General features: G+C 40.3%; 1 protein-coding gene across 3 annotated transcripts in view; it reads right to left on the reverse strand.

Moving 5' to 3' along the window:
* Window positions 1-372: 372 nt before the first annotated feature.
* Window positions 373-20,200, reverse strand: part of Arhgap21 (Rho GTPase activating protein 21) — a 153,407-nt gene continuing 133,579 nt past the window's right edge. For all 3 annotated transcript variants that reach the window (XM_045150810.1, XM_045150809.1, XM_045150811.1), the window contains 13 exons: window positions 19,507-19,791; window positions 15,821-15,885; window positions 15,599-15,735; window positions 14,502-14,644; window positions 13,440-13,595; window positions 13,277-13,355; window positions 12,330-12,403; window positions 12,153-12,242; window positions 8,203-8,328; window positions 7,978-8,019; window positions 7,564-7,669; window positions 5,657-5,688; window positions 373-2,842 (listed from right to left, as the gene is read on the reverse strand). In XM_045150810.1, the coding sequence (XP_045006745.1) occupies window positions 1,181-2,842; window positions 5,657-5,688; window positions 7,564-7,669; window positions 7,978-8,019; window positions 8,203-8,328; window positions 12,153-12,242; window positions 12,330-12,403; window positions 13,277-13,355; window positions 13,440-13,595; window positions 14,502-14,644; window positions 15,599-15,735; window positions 15,821-15,885; window positions 19,507-19,791 (2,997 nt within the window). In that variant the 3' untranslated portion in view covers window positions 373-1,180. The remainder of the gene's footprint in view (window positions 2,843-5,656; window positions 5,689-7,563; window positions 7,670-7,977; window positions 8,020-8,202; window positions 8,329-12,152; window positions 12,243-12,329; window positions 12,404-13,276; window positions 13,356-13,439; window positions 13,596-14,501; window positions 14,645-15,598; window positions 15,736-15,820; window positions 15,886-19,506; window positions 19,792-20,200) is intronic.

Genomic DNA, 20,200 nt, shown 5'->3' on the forward strand with positions numbered 1-20,200 from the left:
GGCTTCTGTAAGCACTGATAAGAGACCCCTGACAGCCAGAGTAATGAGAGAGATGGACTGTTTGTGGTTATCTTTTTAAATATAGGACCAGGGCTGGAGAGATGGCTTAGCAGTTAAGGCACTTGCCTGCAAAGCCTAAGGACCCAGGTTCGATTCTCCAGGTCCCATGTAAGCCAGATGCCCAAGGTGGTATATGTGTCCAGAGTTTGTTTGCAATGGCTGGAGGCCCTGGCACACAAATTGTGTCTCTTTCTTTCTCTCTCTCTCAAATAAAAATAATAAAATTAAAAAAAAAATAAATAAAGATTGGACCAAAATAGTCCTAGAAATGGGTAGCATTTAAAAACAGAGTAAGTTTCAAACCATGCCAAGTTCACCAAAACAATTTTTTATTTCCAGTGTTTAATTGGGTATGCACACAGGCATGACACAGGTTTGGATTTAAGTCCTCATGCAGAATTCTATTCTTCTCAATAAGCCAGTTCCATCCAGGATCCACTGTCTACACACCTATGTTACAACATGTATATCAAATCTGGTATCTGAAGAAAAGATACACATATAACATCTTCATTTAAGTTACGTATTTTACAGAAAGATTAAAAATTCAAGTCACACAAAACTCAAAAACTGTATTAAAAGTTTGAATATAAAACTCAGATCCATCTGGAATGACTAAAGAATGGAAGTACTGTATCCACCTGTGTTAAAACTGGTCACTGTAATGAAATTTGTTACCGATAAAATGTCTTCATTTATTCAATGTATGTTATCTAATTTAAACAATATGGCACCCTAAAAATCAAACGTACTTTTATGATGAGGCACTTCTGTTAGTGACAAAACCAAAAGAACAATTTAGCTGTGTACTAATGTCAGCGATTTTCTTCAGTTATTTGGGGATATACTATGTAAGTTGCAACAAATACCTTGCTTATTTGTATACAACTATCCAATATACTTTTAAATATATATATATATGTATATATATTATGTGTGTATGTGTGTGTGTGTTCTTCTGGCTGTAGTAATGCACCATAAAGCTATTTCACAGTGCAAAATGATGAAACCAGCCCAAATGAAGGCTGCATAATAACAATTCTGGTACAAGAAAATATTTACAGAGTTACTGGAACGTGTAACAGTAGCTTCTGATTTTCCAGAGTGAACAAACCCCAGCTTAAAGACAGGGATGAAGCTGTGCTTTTGTGCTGGGGCTTTCTGACAGTTTGTGAAGATGGGCATTGGCTGCAGAACTAGCATTTTGGCTCATGTTCTGGAAGCTTTCTCCATTTATTTGGTCAGGTGACTGTGGTGGTGTGGAAAGAAGGGGCCTATTAGTTGAAGTCAAGGTGCTGGAAGAACCTCTGGCGCCAGGCTGGGAAGACAGAGGTGCATCGATGGTCGTGGATGTTTCTAACGCATTAGGATCCTCTGGCTGGGGTGTTCGGGGTTCGTCCTTGCTCAGGTCAGAGGCACTGGTGCGCAAGCGCTCCCTGGTGAGCCAGTCTGTGATGGAGAGGTCCTGGGCTGAGCATTTTGGTTTTAACCTCGTTACAGCTGAAAGTTCGGGTTCTTTCTCCCCACTCTGCTCCTGTGACTTCCAAAAATTCAGAACACTGATTTCATTTGCATCTCTGTGCCCTCCTAGTGTGTGTCTGCGTTTGATGTTTTTCCTTTTAGCAGTCTCAGTGTTCGGTTTTTGATTTGCTACTCCGAACATGTCATCTGCTGGAACTCTGGACCTCAGTTTTAACCGATCTGCTATTTTGGTTTTCCACGTGGGTTCCTGCTTTTCTGACTCGCTTCTTGCTGGTGTTAGACTCCCGGTTGATCTCCCTTTCTTCATGACATCGAACACTTTAGTGATTGAGGGTGTTTCCTTCTCGCTCTTGGCATCTCCTAGACTGCCACTGTCTGACTTGAAGCGAGCGGATTTCTTCCTGGATAGGGTGTCACATTCAATGAGTTTGTGGGAGCTGAAGAGCTGCCTGCGGCTGTCTAGACTTGGAGTTAAACTGCCATCCGTACAACTCACTTCGCTTCCTTCCGAGTTCCTCCGGCCCATCTTGGCCGCCTCTTGCAGCTTTCCTCGGAAAAGCCTGTCTGAGGTCAAGGCTGTGGGGAAAACAGGAAAGTCGCTCTCGCTGTCCGTCTCCACTGGCCTTCCCTCGCTGACCAGCTCGCTCCTCTCATCGTCCGCCTCGTCCCCCCTGCTTTCTGCTACTGAGCGCACCTCGGGGCTGAGCCGGCTGGAGTCCAGGCTGGCCGGGTACACAGCGGACGACGTGGTGGAGTCGTCTGTGATGGTGCTGACACTGGCCAGAAACTCGCCCTGTTTCGTCTCCGGTGTCGTGGACTTCTTAGAGGAAAGTGTGGCCAGTAAAGCCTGGGCGTCGGTGCCCTCCTCGCAGGGGCCAGGCCTGCGTGTCCCCAGGGGCCTGGGGCTCTCCTTCAGCACCCCAAAGCGGCAGCTCGGTGTCGGCGACCTCGCGTTCTTGCAGCTGTGCGGTGGGGACAGGTCCTCGGGTGGCGTGCTCTCTTTCCACAGGTACGCCTTCTCTCCCTTTGTTGCGCTGCCATCTTTCTTAGTACCGTCACTTTCCTTGGCAACGATACTCCTCTGCCTTGCGCCCAGTGCCTCGCTGTCTTTGCTGGCCTCTTCTTTACTGTGGCATTGCTCCATGCTCTCCTTCTTAGAAAACACACTGTCCAGCTCGTCCTCCGAGCTGCTGGGTTGTGCTTTTTCTTTGGGCTTTTTCCTCTTGCGACTAGCAGCTGCAAAGATGGAGGAAACAAGCAGTTCTCTGCTGTACTGATCCTTCCCGGATCCCCAAGAGCCCTGCGAAGCAAGCAGAGAAAGGAGGCTGTGAACAGGAGGACATTATCAATTTTCTAGGAGGGTGCGTTTTGAAGAATTGAATCTACTAAGCTCTAGAAGCACAATCAATGGAATCTGTTTCCTTTCGTTTTTGTTATACTCCCTTTTAAACTTGCACCAAAGTCAAAATTAACCTCAATTCCATTTCTTCCTTGGTAGAATTTATTTGCCAAGTCATACGTCAGAGACATGTCTCTCTCAGGGAGATGTCTCATGTTTGGGGCATCTAGCTTTCCCCATTTTTACTTATTCTGCTACTGATGTTCCCTGCTTCCACAGACACTCCTATTTACGAGTTTAAAATTCTACCATACAGGGTGGCGCACACCTATCCTAGCACTTGGGAGGCCAAGACAGGCAGATCACAATTTCAAGACCTGCCTGGGCTATACAGTAAGATCCTGTCTCCAAAACCAAAAAAGAAAAAGAATTAAACAATATTCTGACTTAGTTCAATATTCTGAAATCAACTGTTAAAATTTTATGGCTGAATTCCATTTCTTAATTGCAGACAACATAGACTACAGATACTGTATTGGATGCTCTCATTTAGCTAACAGAACACTGTCAACTAGGCTAGATCTTCAAGATTTGTCTTAAATGAATTAGGTTAGTAAAACCTTCATTTTCAGGTAACAATAGATTTTCTTCAAGATTCTCTAAAATTCTAGGATTCTGTGACCAAGTATTTAGGAAAATGTCCCTGCTTTTCTACGATTCAAAAATGATTAAGCATTAAACCACTTGAGAATCTACTAATTATAGATATGGTTACAAAACAACATTAATAAGATAAAGAGGCAGGTAAAAGAAGTATGTGTCTAGTGAGAGGAAGTGGAAGGGTTTCAAGCATGCCTTTCAGATTTAAAATCTTTTTTTTTTAAATTTTTTTTGTTTATTTTTATTTATTTGAAAGAGACAGACAGAGAGAGAGAAAGAGGCAGATAGAGAGAGAGAGACAGAATGGGCACGCCAGGGCCTCTGGCCACTGCAAACGAACTCCAGATGTGTGCGCCCCCTTGTACATCTGGATAATGTGGGTCCTGGAGAGTTGAGCCTTGCACCGGGGTCCTTAGGCTTCACAAGCAAGCGCTTAACCGCTAAGCCATCTCTTCAGCCCCTGGATTTAAAATCTTGTCTTGCAAAGCTGAAGGTGGTTGTGTACGTAGGAGGATAAGGCAAGAAGATCATGTACCCAAGACTAGCCTTGACTACATAGGTAGACCCTGTGCAAACAAATGAATCAATATACAAACAAGCAGCCCCCACACAAAAATAAGAGGCTTAGAAATTGTTCTAGATTAAAAAGACTACAGAGACATGACAACTAAATGCAAGGAATGATGTCTGATTATCCTTGTATATAGAATTACAAAGAATATTGGTATAATTAGGAAAATTTATGTAACACTATTATATTCATGTTAGTGTCCTGAGTGGGATAACTCTACTGTGAATACCTAGGAGAAAATTGCTGTCCATGGTAGGGGAGAGCTGTGTTACAAGGTCTGTAAGTTAACTTTCACATGACTCAGAAAAAGTGTGTGGTGGGATTTATACACTGATGAATTTAGGGTAAAAGTGTTAGGTGCTATTGTTCTAGTAACTTTTCTATGTGTTTACAATTCTTCAAAACAAAAACTTACAACAAAAAGATGGTGAAAGTCCCAAGTGATACTGATTGCACAAAATCCAAACATTACCTGAAGAATTCTAATCATATATAATCCTATTATGACATTTCAATGACATGTAAAATTCATTTTGTAAACATAACAGTGCCATAAGAACTTCACTGACAGCTGTAGTTGCTGCTGTGCCAGCAAAACAGCTTACACACTGACTTAATAAAAACCCCAGAATGTCTATAAATGACTTGAAGTTATGTAACCTGGTGTTGCTGTTAATGGAAACAAATTTTAAAAAGTATCAACTATAGAAACAATTAGTGCTTGTGCTAAAAGGAAAGAAAGAACATGTACTTGACAACAGTGTATAGTAATAAGAAAGTCTATGCTACTGTAGAAATATCTGGAGACAGAATAATGCGATTGGTACTTGCTTGATGGTAAGCCCAGGAGGAAAGTGGGTGGAATGCTGAAGCAGAACTGGCTTGTGTGCTGAAAACTGGTGAAGATGGATAATGGGGGACATAGATGCATTTTCTTTTAATACTTGAGACAGGATCTCTCTATATGGCTCAGGCCAGCAGGAGCTAATGACCCTCTTGCCTCAGTTTCCTGATTACTAAGATTAAAGGCCTGTGCCATTATTCCGAATTTATGAAGGTTCTTTTCATCATTCTTCTTGCTTTTATATGTTACAAAATTTTAAATACTTTTATTTACTTGTGTGTGTGTGTGTGTGTGTGTGCACGCACGTGCACATGCACAGGCAAATACATGCAGAAGGGTCTTTTTCTAGTGTAAAGAACTGTCAGATGCTTGAAGTAATTTTGCAAGTGATTTTACATGGGTGCTGGGTAACTGAACCCAGACTGATGGATTTTGCAACCAAGTGCCTGTAAGTGCTGAGCCACCCTCCTAGCCGTGTTAGAACGTGAAGAAACTTATTTGCATCATGCCAGACCCACAGCCACAACACCGCAAACCGTAATCTAGTAGTATTCTATCATATTCTATTCTAAGATTTTTTTCCCCATTCATTAGACTTTGTTGTTTTGGCTCAAGTATGGACACTTATATGTTGATGACAAAAACTGGTTTCAAAGCCATTCCCCCCTAAAGCAGTTCCACACAGTGTAAGACACTTTACCTTAGATTTTGTTGAGTCACTAGTGGCTGAATCTGTGGAAAGCAAATTAAAACATGGTTAGTACTAGCCAAGCTTTACTGCTTTCAACAAGCAATGCCAAACTTATGGAGAAGACAGGCACAGAACAAAATGTAAAAGCAAAACTCAAAACAATAGAACACAGTGGATAGTCAGAGCTCACAAAGATGCAAGCTGCACCACAGAAAGCCACCGCCATGAAAGGATGCTGTGAATTGTAGGCAGAACCAGCTCAATGATAGGAATGGCAAAGGAGCCCTGTGCTAAACGAAAACAGAAACACTAGTGTTTATTTTCTAAGTAGTAAATATGGCAATAAAGAAGCTTGAAGACCTTCTAAAAATCTTATTATGTACCACATCCTGTATCTGAAACTGATACACAATGTAGAACTTTTAGGACTAATGGCTGCCTTAGCTATAAATTGAGACACTCATACTGGTGTATTTGTTGATTTTTGTCAGACTGTCAGATTTGAATTTTGATAACCATATACCATAGATAAAAGAGGCATTAGGATAGCCATGCTCCCAGGTCACTTGGATTTCATGTTGGATAATGCTGACTGTTGTGCTTCAGACCCCAGTTTCAGATCTGTGCAGTCAGGGATCTTTTTGACTAGTTTGGTTAAATTTCTACCAGTTTTGTAATTATCTATTGACAGATGCTATTATGGAAATGAAAAAATGGAGACTATAATTTTGCTGTCTGGCAAAAACTCAGATTGTACAATTATAAAGAGGGTAGGAAGGGGCTAGCACTATTAAGAATCACACCAATTTAAAAATTTTATATTTCAACTTTTGGGAAACTGATTTTTAAAATTAATGAGCTGAGCCCCGTACCACGCCCCTTTTAACACATAGCTAAATGCTTTATGACTTTAAGAACTGGTAGACCATACCATGCTATTTCTCCTCAGGGTCTGCTTCAGAAATAACAAGAAACAGCAGAAAAACTTTTAAGAAAGTAGTCTTGATCTGTTACAATATTCTTAAGAGAAACGTCACACCACAGAACAACTGTGTCTGCGTTTACAGGAATCGGGGGTTTCTGCAGACAAGGCAGCTGCAGTGTGGACAACAATCCTCCTTCTTCCTACAGTTCCAGCTGTCCATCAGGGACATCACAGAATCCACTAGTGACATTACCGTGTGATAGACTCCTCCCACTTCGCCTGTTCAACATCAGTATAGATTTGCCTGTGTCAGTAAGAGCTGAAAAAACCCTTTAGAACTACAAGAGCCAGAGACAAAGGGAGAACATGGTGTGAAATCACATGCTGTATTAGTGCAACAGTTTGGCAGGAGAACGTTTTCACCAAAGAGCCTAGTTGATACTAGTACTTAACCAAGCAGTAGGGTGGCGACAGGAAAGAAAAGAAAAGGAAAGTCAAGGTCAAATACAGTGAGTTTTGCTGAGACACTATAGTGACAGATAATGCACTATATTTATGAGAAGGGTATCCACTGGCAGTTCGACATATGCGGCTTGCTGCTCTCAAACAGAACTATGAGCACAACCTAGAACTGTAGACCACACTTTCTGCCATCACAGCAACCACATATTCAGTAGCATGTATCTGTTTTACCTTGTGGTGACTATTACATGGAAACTGTGAATTAAAAAAAAAAAGAACAAAACAGTGGTTTGCATGCTCATTTCCCGCTTATTTCCATTCTGACAAACATTACAACTCCATGCACATCAATGGCATTATAGTTGCTAGAAGATATTTGAGACCAATTAGAAGAGGTTAAGTTTTTTCTTAGTTAGAAAGGAAAAAGAAAAAAAATCATAGTGAATTGCTACTTATGATTGATTTGCTGTTTCATTATTTTAAGAACGTAGCCTAGCCTAGAGATCAGTACTGCCCAGGCAAGTGTTACCTGATACATCTCCAGGGGACGCTCCTGTCCTTCCAATGTTGCTGAGTAAATGATCTATGTTTGGCACTGGCTGGGATTCTACAGTGTTTTCCTCCTGCACTGTTGTCTATGGTTAACAAACAAAGATCTCTTCATCATCTCTTCAAAGATAACCTTCTTTAAAATTCAAACATTTAATAAAAGATACATTATTGTATGGAGCACCTGTGCTTAATTTTTTTTTCACACTGGTTATATAAAATTAATGGTAAAACAAGTATCATAGTTATATTCTCCAAAATGAGGGACTAGAGACCTGCTTCCGGGGCGCAAAGCAGACACTAGCGTACAAAGCGGGGGACGGGGCCGCTGCAGGTCTTGCTCTCGGGTCCCACATGACAATAGCGGAGCCCGAATGCTAATGACAATACTTACAAGAGGCTCTTCAGCACCTTCTTCTGTGAAAAACCAGTCATGCTGAAATATAAGATACCAAGAGGTGAACAAATTAAGTAACTTCCTAAGCAGATCTTGGAAGACAGTCAGAAATGAGGCAGTGTGCTCAGGACCAAGAAAACACAACAAGGGCGCCAACCCTGCCCTGCCACGTGCCAGCTGCTCATGAAAAGGAAGTGTCCCGAGGGCGGAGCGCGAACTCACGTGCTGGATGAGTGTCTCCACGATCTTGTACTGGTCGGGCATGTGAGTGACCATGTGAGTCATGTTGTCCTCTGAGGTTCTCACTAGAGTTGGACCAAACACTATTGCTAGGTTTCTTGGTTCCATCTGAAAGAAAGGGCAGTACTGGAAATTATCGGACTTTTGTTTGTTTGTTTATTTGTAAAAACTTGAGTTGCCAATGCAGGTTCAGCATTTTTTTTAAAAGTTGTTTTTTTTTTTATAAAGTACAAAGAGAAATGGTTGACTGTCAGGTGTAAAAGCTAATACTTTCTAGTTAAGGTTTTCCTAAGCAAACCTGTATAGTACTTCTTCTGCTACTTTAATGATAATATACAATACCTAATTGGCATTCATTCTTGTTTTGTATTTTTGTTTTCTTAGTTTAACCTAAAACTCACTTTATACCCCTAGGCTAGCCTCAAACTCATGGTAATCCCACTTCAGTCTCCCAGGTGCTGGGATTAAAGGCATGCACCACCACATCCTGCTTTCTAAGAAGTTTGTGATTAACAACAATTGTTTGGGTTCAAAACTGCTAACTACAGAAGGATTAGGCAATAAAAAAAAATTAAAGACAAGAAAGGGGAGTGCTTCTTTACAACTAGAAAGTAGACAAAAAGCTACAGACATGCAAGGTTCCAAATTTGCCTCAGTATCATACCACAGAATTATTAAGATGCAAAAATACAGTCATAAAATATTCCTTTTAAAAATTAATTTTTACTTCAATCGAATCAGCTGAGATTCTTTGCTCTAAGCTGAATACAGTGACATCTTTCAAAAATATTTTTTATTTTATTTGATTTATAACCGGGCCACGACATCTTATATTTAGAGGACTGTGCATTAATTTCCATGCTTTTTATCTTTGTTTAATTATAAGAGTGACAGAGGTGTGGATCTTTTACAATATATTTGGAACTAGGGATTTGATTAAAACATTAAATAACTTTAACCACAAGTTAAAAGTGTATAAGATTCCTAAATACTTTGAAACATCAATCTTTTGAGGTGTCATAGTGTAATGGTAAACACTCTGGACCTTGAACTATAAATCTTAAAAACCATCAGGTTTAAAAAAAAAATCACCACAGAACTCAAAAAGTCATACTGAAAATAGAGGTATCATTCAGGGTCCCACATGGCCATACACTGTTCTGTGAGGCACCGGCCTGCACATGCTTTTCAGCTATGGTACAAGCTGGGAAACCTGCAGCATGTCATCTGTAACCAGAACAATGTATGTCTTACTATGCCATAGGTGGTGGCTTGTTTCAGGTGTTCCCCATAAACTTAGGCGTTCTGGACACTAGGTTCCCAGCTGATGGAGATTTGGGAATTAACGCCTCCTGGAAGCAGAGCTTATGGGTGGTATAGCCAGTGTCCCCTTGCCAGTGTTTGGCACACTCTTCTGTGATGTCCACGCTCTGCTCATGCCATCGTTTATCCCTGCCATCATACAGTGTCCCCTCGAGCCTGTAAGCCAAAATACCTCCCCCACCTCTTTTCCCACAAGCTGCTCTTGGTCGGGTGATTTTGGCCAGCAATGCGAACCTGACTCCAACACCAGAGTCGCTGCAGAAAAGGGAAAAGTGATTGACATTGGGATTTTCCTAGATAACTGACTTAGTGGGATAAAAGTATGGCTTTTTGGAAAGGGTGTCCTTTGGGCACACAATGCATATTTCTGTCTCTCTCTAGAATATGTAGTCACCTTACTCTTCTATCTGTGCGGGTCATATGGCCTCAAAAGTCAAAAGTCTATGATGTCAAGGACTTCTTGTCAGATGCTTGCAGATTTGGGCGATGGCTTCATTTACCTGTAACTGACAAAGTACTGCTCTCTTCGCTCAGCTGCACTAACATTCAGCAGCACTGATGAATGCACTTCAGGAAATACTGACACAATTAGAAAATATTCCAGCTGGAATTATTTTGGGAAAATCTGGGCTCCTACTGCATAAAGTTTTGAAAACAGGTCAGTGAACTGATTATGGCTTTTCGTTCTTTGGTCCTCTCTTGTTAACCATTTGTACCTATCATGACTAAAGACACTGAGCATCTGGGGATTCCTGTGACAGCACTGTCATCCTCACCAGAGGTTGACAATGTGATCATAGTCTACCAAGTGCTGCTTTTTTTCCAAAACATGTACAGCACTAATGGGACTTGAGTCAGAGGGTTAGTCTCCCTCCTAGAAATGTGAGTTTTAGCAGCATTCCCAAGATTTAGTTATTTTTTTCTTGAGAAACCAGTATCAGTGTCAGTAATTTAAGAATATCACCAGGCATGGTAGTGTGCACCTTTAGTCCCAGCACTTGGGAAGCCGATAGGAGGATCACTGTGAGTGTGAGGCCAGCCTGGAACTACACAGTGAGTTCTAGGCTGTAGTGAGACCCTACCTGCGGGGGGGGGGGGGGGGGGAAGGGGGGGGAGGGAGGGAGAAAGAAGAAGGAGGAGAGCAGGAAGGAGGAGGAGAGCAGGAAGGAGGAGCCACATGTGCTGGTACAAGTCAGCCTGGCTACAATAAGACCCTACCTCAAAAACAAAAAAACAAGCAAACAACAACAAAAAGAATCGCGTGTAAACTCTTGATAGAATGGACTCAGGTAAAACCATCAGTGACCAAGAGGAAAGATGAAAACTTAAGACTAACTGTGCATCAATAAACTATAATATGTGGATCACATCTGGATATTTAATAATTATAAACAGACATCTTAAGAATCAATCAAGAAAAACTTAACATGTACTAATTACTGGACAGCCAGGCATGGTGGCACATGCCTTTAATCCCAGCACTTGGGAGGTAGAGGTAGGAGGACTGTCTTGAGTTTAAGGCTACCCTGAGACTACCTAGTGAATTCCAGGTCAGCCTGGGCTAGAGTGAGTCCCTACCTTGAAAAACAAAACAAAACAAAAGTCAACAGAGGAATGTTTCACTGGTTATCATTTGGTACTTTCTGGCTGTGGTATCATGCATTATCAGTCATTTATTCAAAACACAGACATACAGCTGAAAAATCAAATTAAAAATTCTGACCTTTTCATTTTTTTTGCTGAATAAATTTAAAATAAAACACCTTTGTAACATGAAATACCACTTTACAAAAGGGATATCTGTTATTAGTGAATTTTGCTTTTAAAAGTAATTTTTAGCCTTTTGATGCATTTTTAGAGCTTTCGACGAATTATGAATTTTTTTTTTTAGTACTTGGCACAAAGCAACGAAGCATATCTTTTAACCTAAAGCCATTGAAAGTATTTTTTTCTTGGGCTGGAGAGATGGCTCAGTGGTTAAGGTACTTACCTGCAAGGCCTAATGACCTGGGTTCAATTCCTCAGTACCCACATAAAGCCAGAGGCACATGCATTTGGAGTTCATTTACAGTGGCTAGAGGCCCTGGCACACCATTGATATTCTATCTCTGCTTACAAATAAATGTAAATAAATAAATAAATAATGTAAATAAATAAATAAATAATTTTTTTTTTTTTTGAAAAAGGTTTTTCTTGGGCTGGAGAGATAGCTCAGTGGTTCACAGCACATCCTTTATAAGCATGAGGACCTGAGGGGTCTGAGATGGCCTGAATTCCAATTTCTAGAACCCACATTAAACAGGTGGGCATGGCCACATGCTTCTGCAACCCTAGTCCTACAGGGGAAGGGGGGGTGGTGAGCAGAGCCTAAGAACTACTGGAGTCACTAGAGCTGTCAATCCAGCATTGGCATGACTCTACTCAAATAAGAATGGGTGGAATATCAATGGAGAGGACACCACACATTCAGCTCTGTGCACCCTGGGTGACAGGGTGCCATGTGGATTCACACACCTTACACCCCACCCCATACTACACTTCCCACGCTGCATACATATACAAGCAAAAAACAAAAGATCGCATATTTCTCCAATATGTATTCAACATACCTTGTTTTTTTCTGAATTTTCTGCCACTGTCTTCAGGTGGGCTGAGAGAAACTTAAGTGTTTCATAATGATGTTCAGGCAAATCGTGAATCTGAAATGTATTCATTTGAATTGAAATGAAATTCAACTCAATTTCTGCATTTGAATTGAACCCCCCAAAATAAAAAGCAACACTTACAAGTCTTTTTAATGTTTTCAGTCGATCTAAAGGATCTTCCTTACGATTGGCTTCAATAAAATCAGCATATTTATCTGACAACAGTAAGGACAGAAAACAAATTTATCTTAAATTGTTTGAGTGAATCATAATTAGCTCTCTCTCAACATTCAATTTTATTTAGTTTATTTAGTCATGTGTGCATATGTCTGTGTGTGTGTGAGAGAGAGATAGAGAGAAGGAGGGAGAATGGGTACACCAGTTCCTCTAGCCACTGCAAATGAACTCCAGATGCATGCACCACCTTGTGCATCTGGCTTACATGGGAACTAGGAAACCAAACCTAGGTCCTTAGGCTTCACAAGCAAGTGCCTTAACCACTAAGCCATCTCTCCAACCCTCAAGGTTTAATTTTAAGCCACAAGTTAAAAGTGTATAAGATTCCTAAATACTTTGAAACATCAATCTTTTGAGGTGTCATAGTGTAATGGTAAACACTCTGGACCTTGAACTATAAATCTCTTTACTATTTGTGTTAGATAGGGTTTTAGTGATCCTGCATACCATACCAACAGGCAGAAGCATAGTCTCTAAGTGGGAGTTCCCGGAGTATACCATCCTGTGCTCATCTGTCCACTACCCCTACCCCAACAGCATCTGTGTAGACTCTTTCTTATATACGTTTAAATATTTGGCTTGACTGAAAAAGTGTTGATGCCTTACTGTGTCCAAAGGGTTTTGACTAAAAACAATATCGTTTTTATACCAATAGGATAATATATTTTATTTTCCTGTGATTAAACAACTTTTAAAAATAGTTCTTAATTATACTTTTAATTTATAAACTAGAGCTGAAAAAATCCTCCTGCTTCCTTTGACCCCAAAGTTTTCTTTCCAGGTCAATTAATGTCCCGTGGTGTCCAACCCAGCATGTGAGCTATGTCCTCCAGCATCTTTGTGGAACTCACCATTTGTGAAGAGGGGCTCAGGAAGTTTTCTGAAGAAGGATTTTAGGAGACTACTTATCACATTCAAATCTCGCCATTTCTAGGCAAAACAGAAATATAGAATTTTGGTAGTCAGTATTATGAAAGGAAAACATTCCAGTAATTCAATTAGAAATACACTTACATCATCTTGTATGTCAATGTCAGCCATTCCCTTGTTCAGTTCTTCCTGCATACTTGAAATAGCTGCATTGTTCCCAGGAACTCTATAGATACCTGTGTATTCAAGACCTCTTTCTTCAACTAATTTGCAACATATGTCAACTATTAATGGAATATACTGGAAAACAAGAAATAAATATTTTCATTTACCACAGTACAAGGTTTCAGTTAGTAGTTGTATTCTACAGCTAAAGGCCCTTTCTTCCAAGAGGAAATATATAAGCTGTTGCTATATGATATGGAAAAACTGAAGAAATACAGATAATATCAAGATGTTTGAGAAGGTGGAAAGATGCTGAGTATGGTGGTGCATGCCTTTAATCCCAGCACTCAGGAGGCAGAGGTAGGAGGATCGCTGTGAGTTTGAGGCCAGCCCAACACTACAGTGAATTCCAGGTCAGCCTGGGCTACGGTGAGACCCTACCTCAAAAACAAACAAATAAACAAACCCAGGAGAGGGTGGGAAGAAAATGAGCAAACTACAGGGCACGTGAAGAGACTTCAGAGAAATCACAGTCTAGAGAGGCAGCAAGCAAGGTGAATGTACAGTCAATAAATTGTAATCAAGTCAGAAGAGAGGGAGAGTAGTAACTCACAGTATGAGTCCTAACACAGGTATGGTAAACACGCATGCATGTACATGCACACACACACACACACACACACACACACACACACACACACACATTACATTAAGAATCAGGTCCTTTTTCTTGTCCTTGTTTTAAAATGCAAACACAGAAACACAATTTAAAAATGAATTCTCACTGACCTTTTCAGATACAAGCCTAATGACTAAGTCGTTCTATTGTTAGTCAGTATATTAGACATAAAGCATTATAGATAAAAGTACTCAATACACAGAGCAGATATATTTAGGGAGACTGTGGCCTGCTGTGAAAAGAGAATCCTATAACTGATCAGCAGGCAGCCCTTGCTATCTGAAAGGCTGTGCACTCAGGTCCTGTTCTAACTTTAGCTGACTTAGAGGGTTCAAGGGTCCCCGCTGGTTGGCATCTCCTACCCGATTCGTATGAGCTGGTGGGCAATCATCCAGTCTAACTCCAAATGTTCCTGTAGCAGTGGGCTTTTTCTCAAATGTCTTTCTCATAATACTTGGAATGCCTTTTCTCCACGTGCCTTTATCTTTGGGGGGGCTGGTATCATCTTTTGATTGTTATTGAAAATAAAATGACATAATAAATAAGATGGAAACAGAGTGTTTAAATCACAGCTTTAAAAATCCTTTATCAATGTTTACATTAATTGGAGTACTGTAATACCATACATCCTGTTTATCAAGACATTCTGCTCCTACTATGCTATTCCCCTTAGCCTTTCACCTAACTCAATAGATGTCTGTTACACTTTTCTTTTTCATCATTTGTACCCAAGAATCAGAACCAGTATGTTATCTTTGTAGGAAAAAAAAAAAAGTAAAGGGGCTGAAGAAATGGCCTAGCGATTAAGGCATGTGCCTGCAAAGCCAAAGGACCCAGGTTTGATTCCCCAGGACACAGTAAGCCAGATGTACAAGGTGGCCCACGCATCTGTAGTTCATTTACAGTGGCTGGATGCCCTGGCACACCCATTCTTTCTCTTTCTCTCTGCCTGCCTCTTTCCTTCTCTAATAAATAAATAAAAAATAAAATATTGAGCCAGGCATGGTGGTGCACACCTATAATCCCAGAACTTGGGAGGAAGAGGTAGGAGAATTGCTGAGAGTTCAAGGCCACCCTGAGACTACATAGTGAATTCCAGGTCAGCCTGTACCAGAGTGTGACCCTATCTTGGAAAACCAAAAAATAAAAATAAAAATAAATCAAATATAAATAAAAAAAAAAAAGAAAAGAAAAAAGGGAAATTATTGGGTTTTTTTCACAGTAATTGTACTTGGTCTTCCAAGTCACTTAAATACATAACAATGTCTCTTAGGTGACTGCTGTATTCTTTCCTTTACCTTGGGGCCTCAGCATAAGGAAAAGGCCCAATTAACTTAGACCAGGTCTAGAGCTTTGAGCTAGCTGACCCTGGTCCAGAAAAAAACTGGCCCAAGAAGATACCTTTAGTGTCACAATTTTAAGCATTCATTAAATTTACTGAACAAGTTAAGCTCAGTACCTTTACTGAGAAGTCTCCTTTCTGACTCTTCCTTCGGGGAATGTGGGCTCTGACTCTTGGGCTCTGACTTCGCACCAAGCAACGTCTGTCTGATACTGAGACTCTGGCGTGGTGTTTTCGGCAACTGTTCTGCTTTGCTATGGGAAGAAATGAACATTCCTTACTTATCACCAATTTCACATTTTACATCTAAGTTAACTGCAGGCATGATGGTATTCTCACCTCATCAGACTATTATACTCTTTGATTCTTCGACTAATTAGGTCCCTGTTTGTCACTCCAGTGTCCTACAGAATAAGCAGAGGGTGACAGGAGAAAGTCAGTTCCAAACAAAATGGTGTTCCTGCTTTTGTGTGGCTTTGCCATTGCAGTACACTGCTCATTAATACAAACACTATCAGTTCTTCTCAGGAGAGCTCTCTTCACCACCGCTGGGTGCCAGTGCTCCAAGCTCTTCCTCCTGCGGCTGAATGAGTTTTCTGCTTATTTCCTGCACCTACATAAACCTGGGATGGTTCCAGTGAGCAACAAATATTCAATGTTTAATGAGCTGAAATTTTAAAATAAATCATGGAGGACCAGAAAGCCAGTTTTTTTTTTTTTTTCTAATACAAGAAAAAAAAAATGGGGTTGGAGAAATGGCTCAGTGGTTAAAGGCACTTGCTTGCAAAGCCTGGTGGTCCAAGTTCAATTCCCCAGTGCCCACATAAAGCCAGATGCACAAAGTGATGCATACATCTGGAGTTTATTTGCAGTGGCTGGAGGCCCTGGAGCACACATCCTCATTCAGTATCTTTCATGAATGACAAATAGTATTCTAATAAAAAGAAGAAAAAAAAAGATCATCATTCAATAATAATATAGATGGATACAAGACAGGAAGACAATAATGTAGGAGTGAGACTGAGGCATATTACCAAGAACCCCCCTTTACAGTTTGGTGTATAGTAAATCTGAGCTGAGCATGAGGGGATGATCCTTGTTGTATTAATTTTATATTATACATTTGCAAGTGTCATCAAATTTTATTTATTTATGTGCATGCCTGCACGTGTGGGTGTGCACATGTGTGTGTGGCAAGATCTCTTGTTACTGCAAACAAATGTCAGAAGCGTATGCACTTGTTTTTGCATCTAGCTTTACATGGCTGCTGTGGAACTGGACTGGGCCATCGGGATCTGAAAACTGGCACCCTAGCCTCTGAGCTAGCTCTCCAGCTCCTCCGCAAGCTTTTTGACTTGTCTCATTTTGGCTATAATGAAATATACAATTTACAAAGAATATAGGTTTTGGAGTAAAATGGTATTGAAACTAAGTTTTCTTCCAATTTATCAGCTAAGAGATTATATACAATTAGGATCTAGAATAGAACACTTATATATGAGATTGGGAGATTACTCAATCTTACCAGTTTTTGTAAAATGGTGATAATAATGGGGCATACATTTAAAAGGTTACTAAGATTGACATAAAATGTTTAAATAGAGTCTACCCTATGCTATATGCTCAGTGGTTACTTATTTTTCATATATAAGAGTAGGGAAAATACCTGCATTTTAATAGGTGATGATGATGGTTAACATTAACTAAATGTTTATTACTTGCCAGGCAGTCTGCTACAGTCTTCATAGTATCTCATGCAGTCTTCAAATAGGAATTTTAACAATGATATGCTGTACCTAGTAAAATATCTAGTGCACAGCAAGTACTTATTTGTTTTCTTATGAGAAAGAATGAGCAAGAGAAAGAGACAGAACTGGCATGCCAGGGTCTCCAGGCACCACCTTGTGCTCATGTGCGACCATACACATGCATCACATTGTGCATATGGCTTCATGGGATCATGGGTCCTTAGGCTCCACAGGCAAGTGCCTTAAACACTAAGCTATCTCTCCAGCTTGCAAGTACTTTTTATAGAGAAATTTAAATTAGTAATGAAGCTAAAATAAGTAAGTCAAGTAACCCTGACTCAGAAAAACAAATATCATTTGCTTTCTCTCATTTGCAGACCCTACATTTTATTTTATTTTTCAAGCCAGGGTCACACTCTAGCCCACACTGACCTGGAATTCATTCTGTATTCTCAGGATGCCTCAAACTCTCAGTGATCCTCCTATCTCTGCCTCCTGAGTGACGAGATTAAAGATGTGTACCACCAGATTTGGCTTCCAGATTATATATTCATTTTATATATGTGAATGTATGTATGTGGTTATAGATCACAGAACTAGAGGGGACCATGAGAATGAGAAGAAGAAGAAAAAAAACTTAAGTGGGGGAGAGGAAAAGGAGTTAACAGAATACATGTGACATGAAAGTGTAGTGGGGGCTACTGGGTGAAGGAGGGGTCAGCAGGACAGGGAATTAGGGGAAATCAACAAAATCAGAGCATGGATGACAATGCCATGATGAGACCCTCACTCTGCATGCTAATATTAAAACACAAATTTTAAGAAGCTAAAATCTGTATCTCCACCTTTATTCTCCTGCATCTATTTACACAATTCAGGTCTGACAACCCCTGTAGTGAGTAGCTATAGAACAAAGGGTTTATTGATAAGGATCTAGTGTGAATCTTTAACCAGAAACACTGCAGACAGCCACTGCTGGGGGGGAGGGGCAGTGGGGCAAAAAGCAAAAGCTTGATTTCAGCATTGCTGAATTTCCTCAGCAATGTTTATGACTGTGTGCAGTTAAAAAATACCTTGATTAATGATGGTCAATCTTACCAACTTGATGAGATTTAGCAATCACCTAGCAAACAAACCTCTGGGAATATCTGTGAGGGAATTTCTAGACTATTGGGAAAACCCTTCTTCCCCTTAGTTGCAGACTGCAGCATTCATCACTCTGCTTCCTGACTGGACGCAATGCATGTGACTAGCTAGCTGCCTGAAGCACCTCTCACCATGCCTTCCCCACTACGGTGGGCAGCACCCCCAGACTGTGAGAGAAATAAACCTTGCCTTCTTTAAGGGGCCTTTATCAAAGATTTTATTTATCACAGCAATGAAAAAAGTATCTAATAAACATATTTTTAATGAAAGTAAACCTTAAAAATATATTTGCATAGTTATTTATTAAGAGAGAGAGAGAGAATGAATGTGAATGAACATGCCAGGGTCTCTTGCCATTGCAAATGAACTCCAGGATAATGTAGTACCTTGCAACTGGCTTTATATGGGGTACTGAGAATTGAACTTGGGCTGGCAGGTTTTGCAAGTAAGCACCTTTAACCAATGAGTGATCTCTCCAGCCCAGTAACTTGTTTTTATAACTATATTTACTATCACCTAAACCCACAACAATCCTGATTTCAAGATCAAAGATCAACAGAGATATATGCCAATATATAAAAAAAAACTTGAGCATCTGAAGACTTGGTATCCATGGAGGTTGTCCTGTAACCCATTCTCCATGGAAAACAGGGGACAACTATAATGATCAGGATGAGTAATACGGCCTCCTGCCCATGGTTCACTGCTTCTGAAAAGCTATGCAGAATATTAAGATCAGAATTTTCTTATTCAGTAATGGTAATTTTTCAGTAAGTAAAAACAGCTTAAATAGGTGCATGTGTTTTCCTTCTGATTGACTAAATGATGGTATATTTTATTTTTGTAAAATGAATGCATCAGGGGCTGGAGAGAGATGGCTTAGCAGTTAAGGCACTTGCCTGCAAAGCCTAAGGACCCATATTCTCTCCAGATCTGATGTAAGCTAGATGCACAAAGGTGAGGCAAGCACAATATTGCACGTTCCCACTAGGTGGCGCAAGAGTCTGGCATTTGATTGCAATGGCTGAGGCCCTGGTGCACCAATTCTCTCTTTTTTCTCTCTCTTAAATAAATGAGTGCATCAAATTCTTTCAGTCTTTCTAAGGAACACCCCACCTCTGAGGCACACACCTCTTCATTCAGGTTGCTGCTTTCCTGGATAGTCTTGATCCATGCTAACATATCATCTCTGTCTTCAGCCTGAAACAGGCATTCACAGTCAGGTGTGGTTAGGCGAAACACATTTTTCCTCTTGGTCTCACTGTACGAGATGTCTATCAGGCAGGCATTAACACTGATGGGCTGCTCTTCCTCTGACGGAGTCATCTGCTCTCTTCTGTCTTTGTACAAGTACAGTGAATGGCCTCGAAGAACAACATACATCTGTTTCCACGGCCTAATACTCCCACCAACTCGCTAGAAAACACAAATTGGCTCATGAATATGCAATTGGAGGATAAATCTTCATGAAAGGTACAGTTTGCCAATAGCACCTTTTATACACACACACAAGTACGTGGTTTACCTCAATACATACTTTGCTAAGAGAGGAAGGGCAACAACTGTCAAGTATACACCAAGCTATGAAATGTATTTACACCACGACACAGAATAATGAAATTCCAGAGAAACCCAAATAAAACCATTGCAAAAATATATTTAAAGAGTTAAAAGAACAGAAAACATTAAAAAAAAATAACCAGGACTTTTTTGTTTTGTAGTACCAGAGATTGAGTGTAGAATATTGGCAAGTACTCTATGACTGACCTATATGCTCAGCCAGTATTTAAAAAAAAAAAAATTTGCCAGGCATGGTGGTGCATGC

This window comes from Jaculus jaculus, chromosome 5 (assembly GCF_020740685.1).
Source record: "Jaculus jaculus isolate mJacJac1 chromosome 5, mJacJac1.mat.Y.cur, whole genome shotgun sequence".
NCBI classification, from domain to species: domain Eukaryota; kingdom Metazoa; phylum Chordata; class Mammalia; order Rodentia; family Dipodidae; genus Jaculus; species Jaculus jaculus.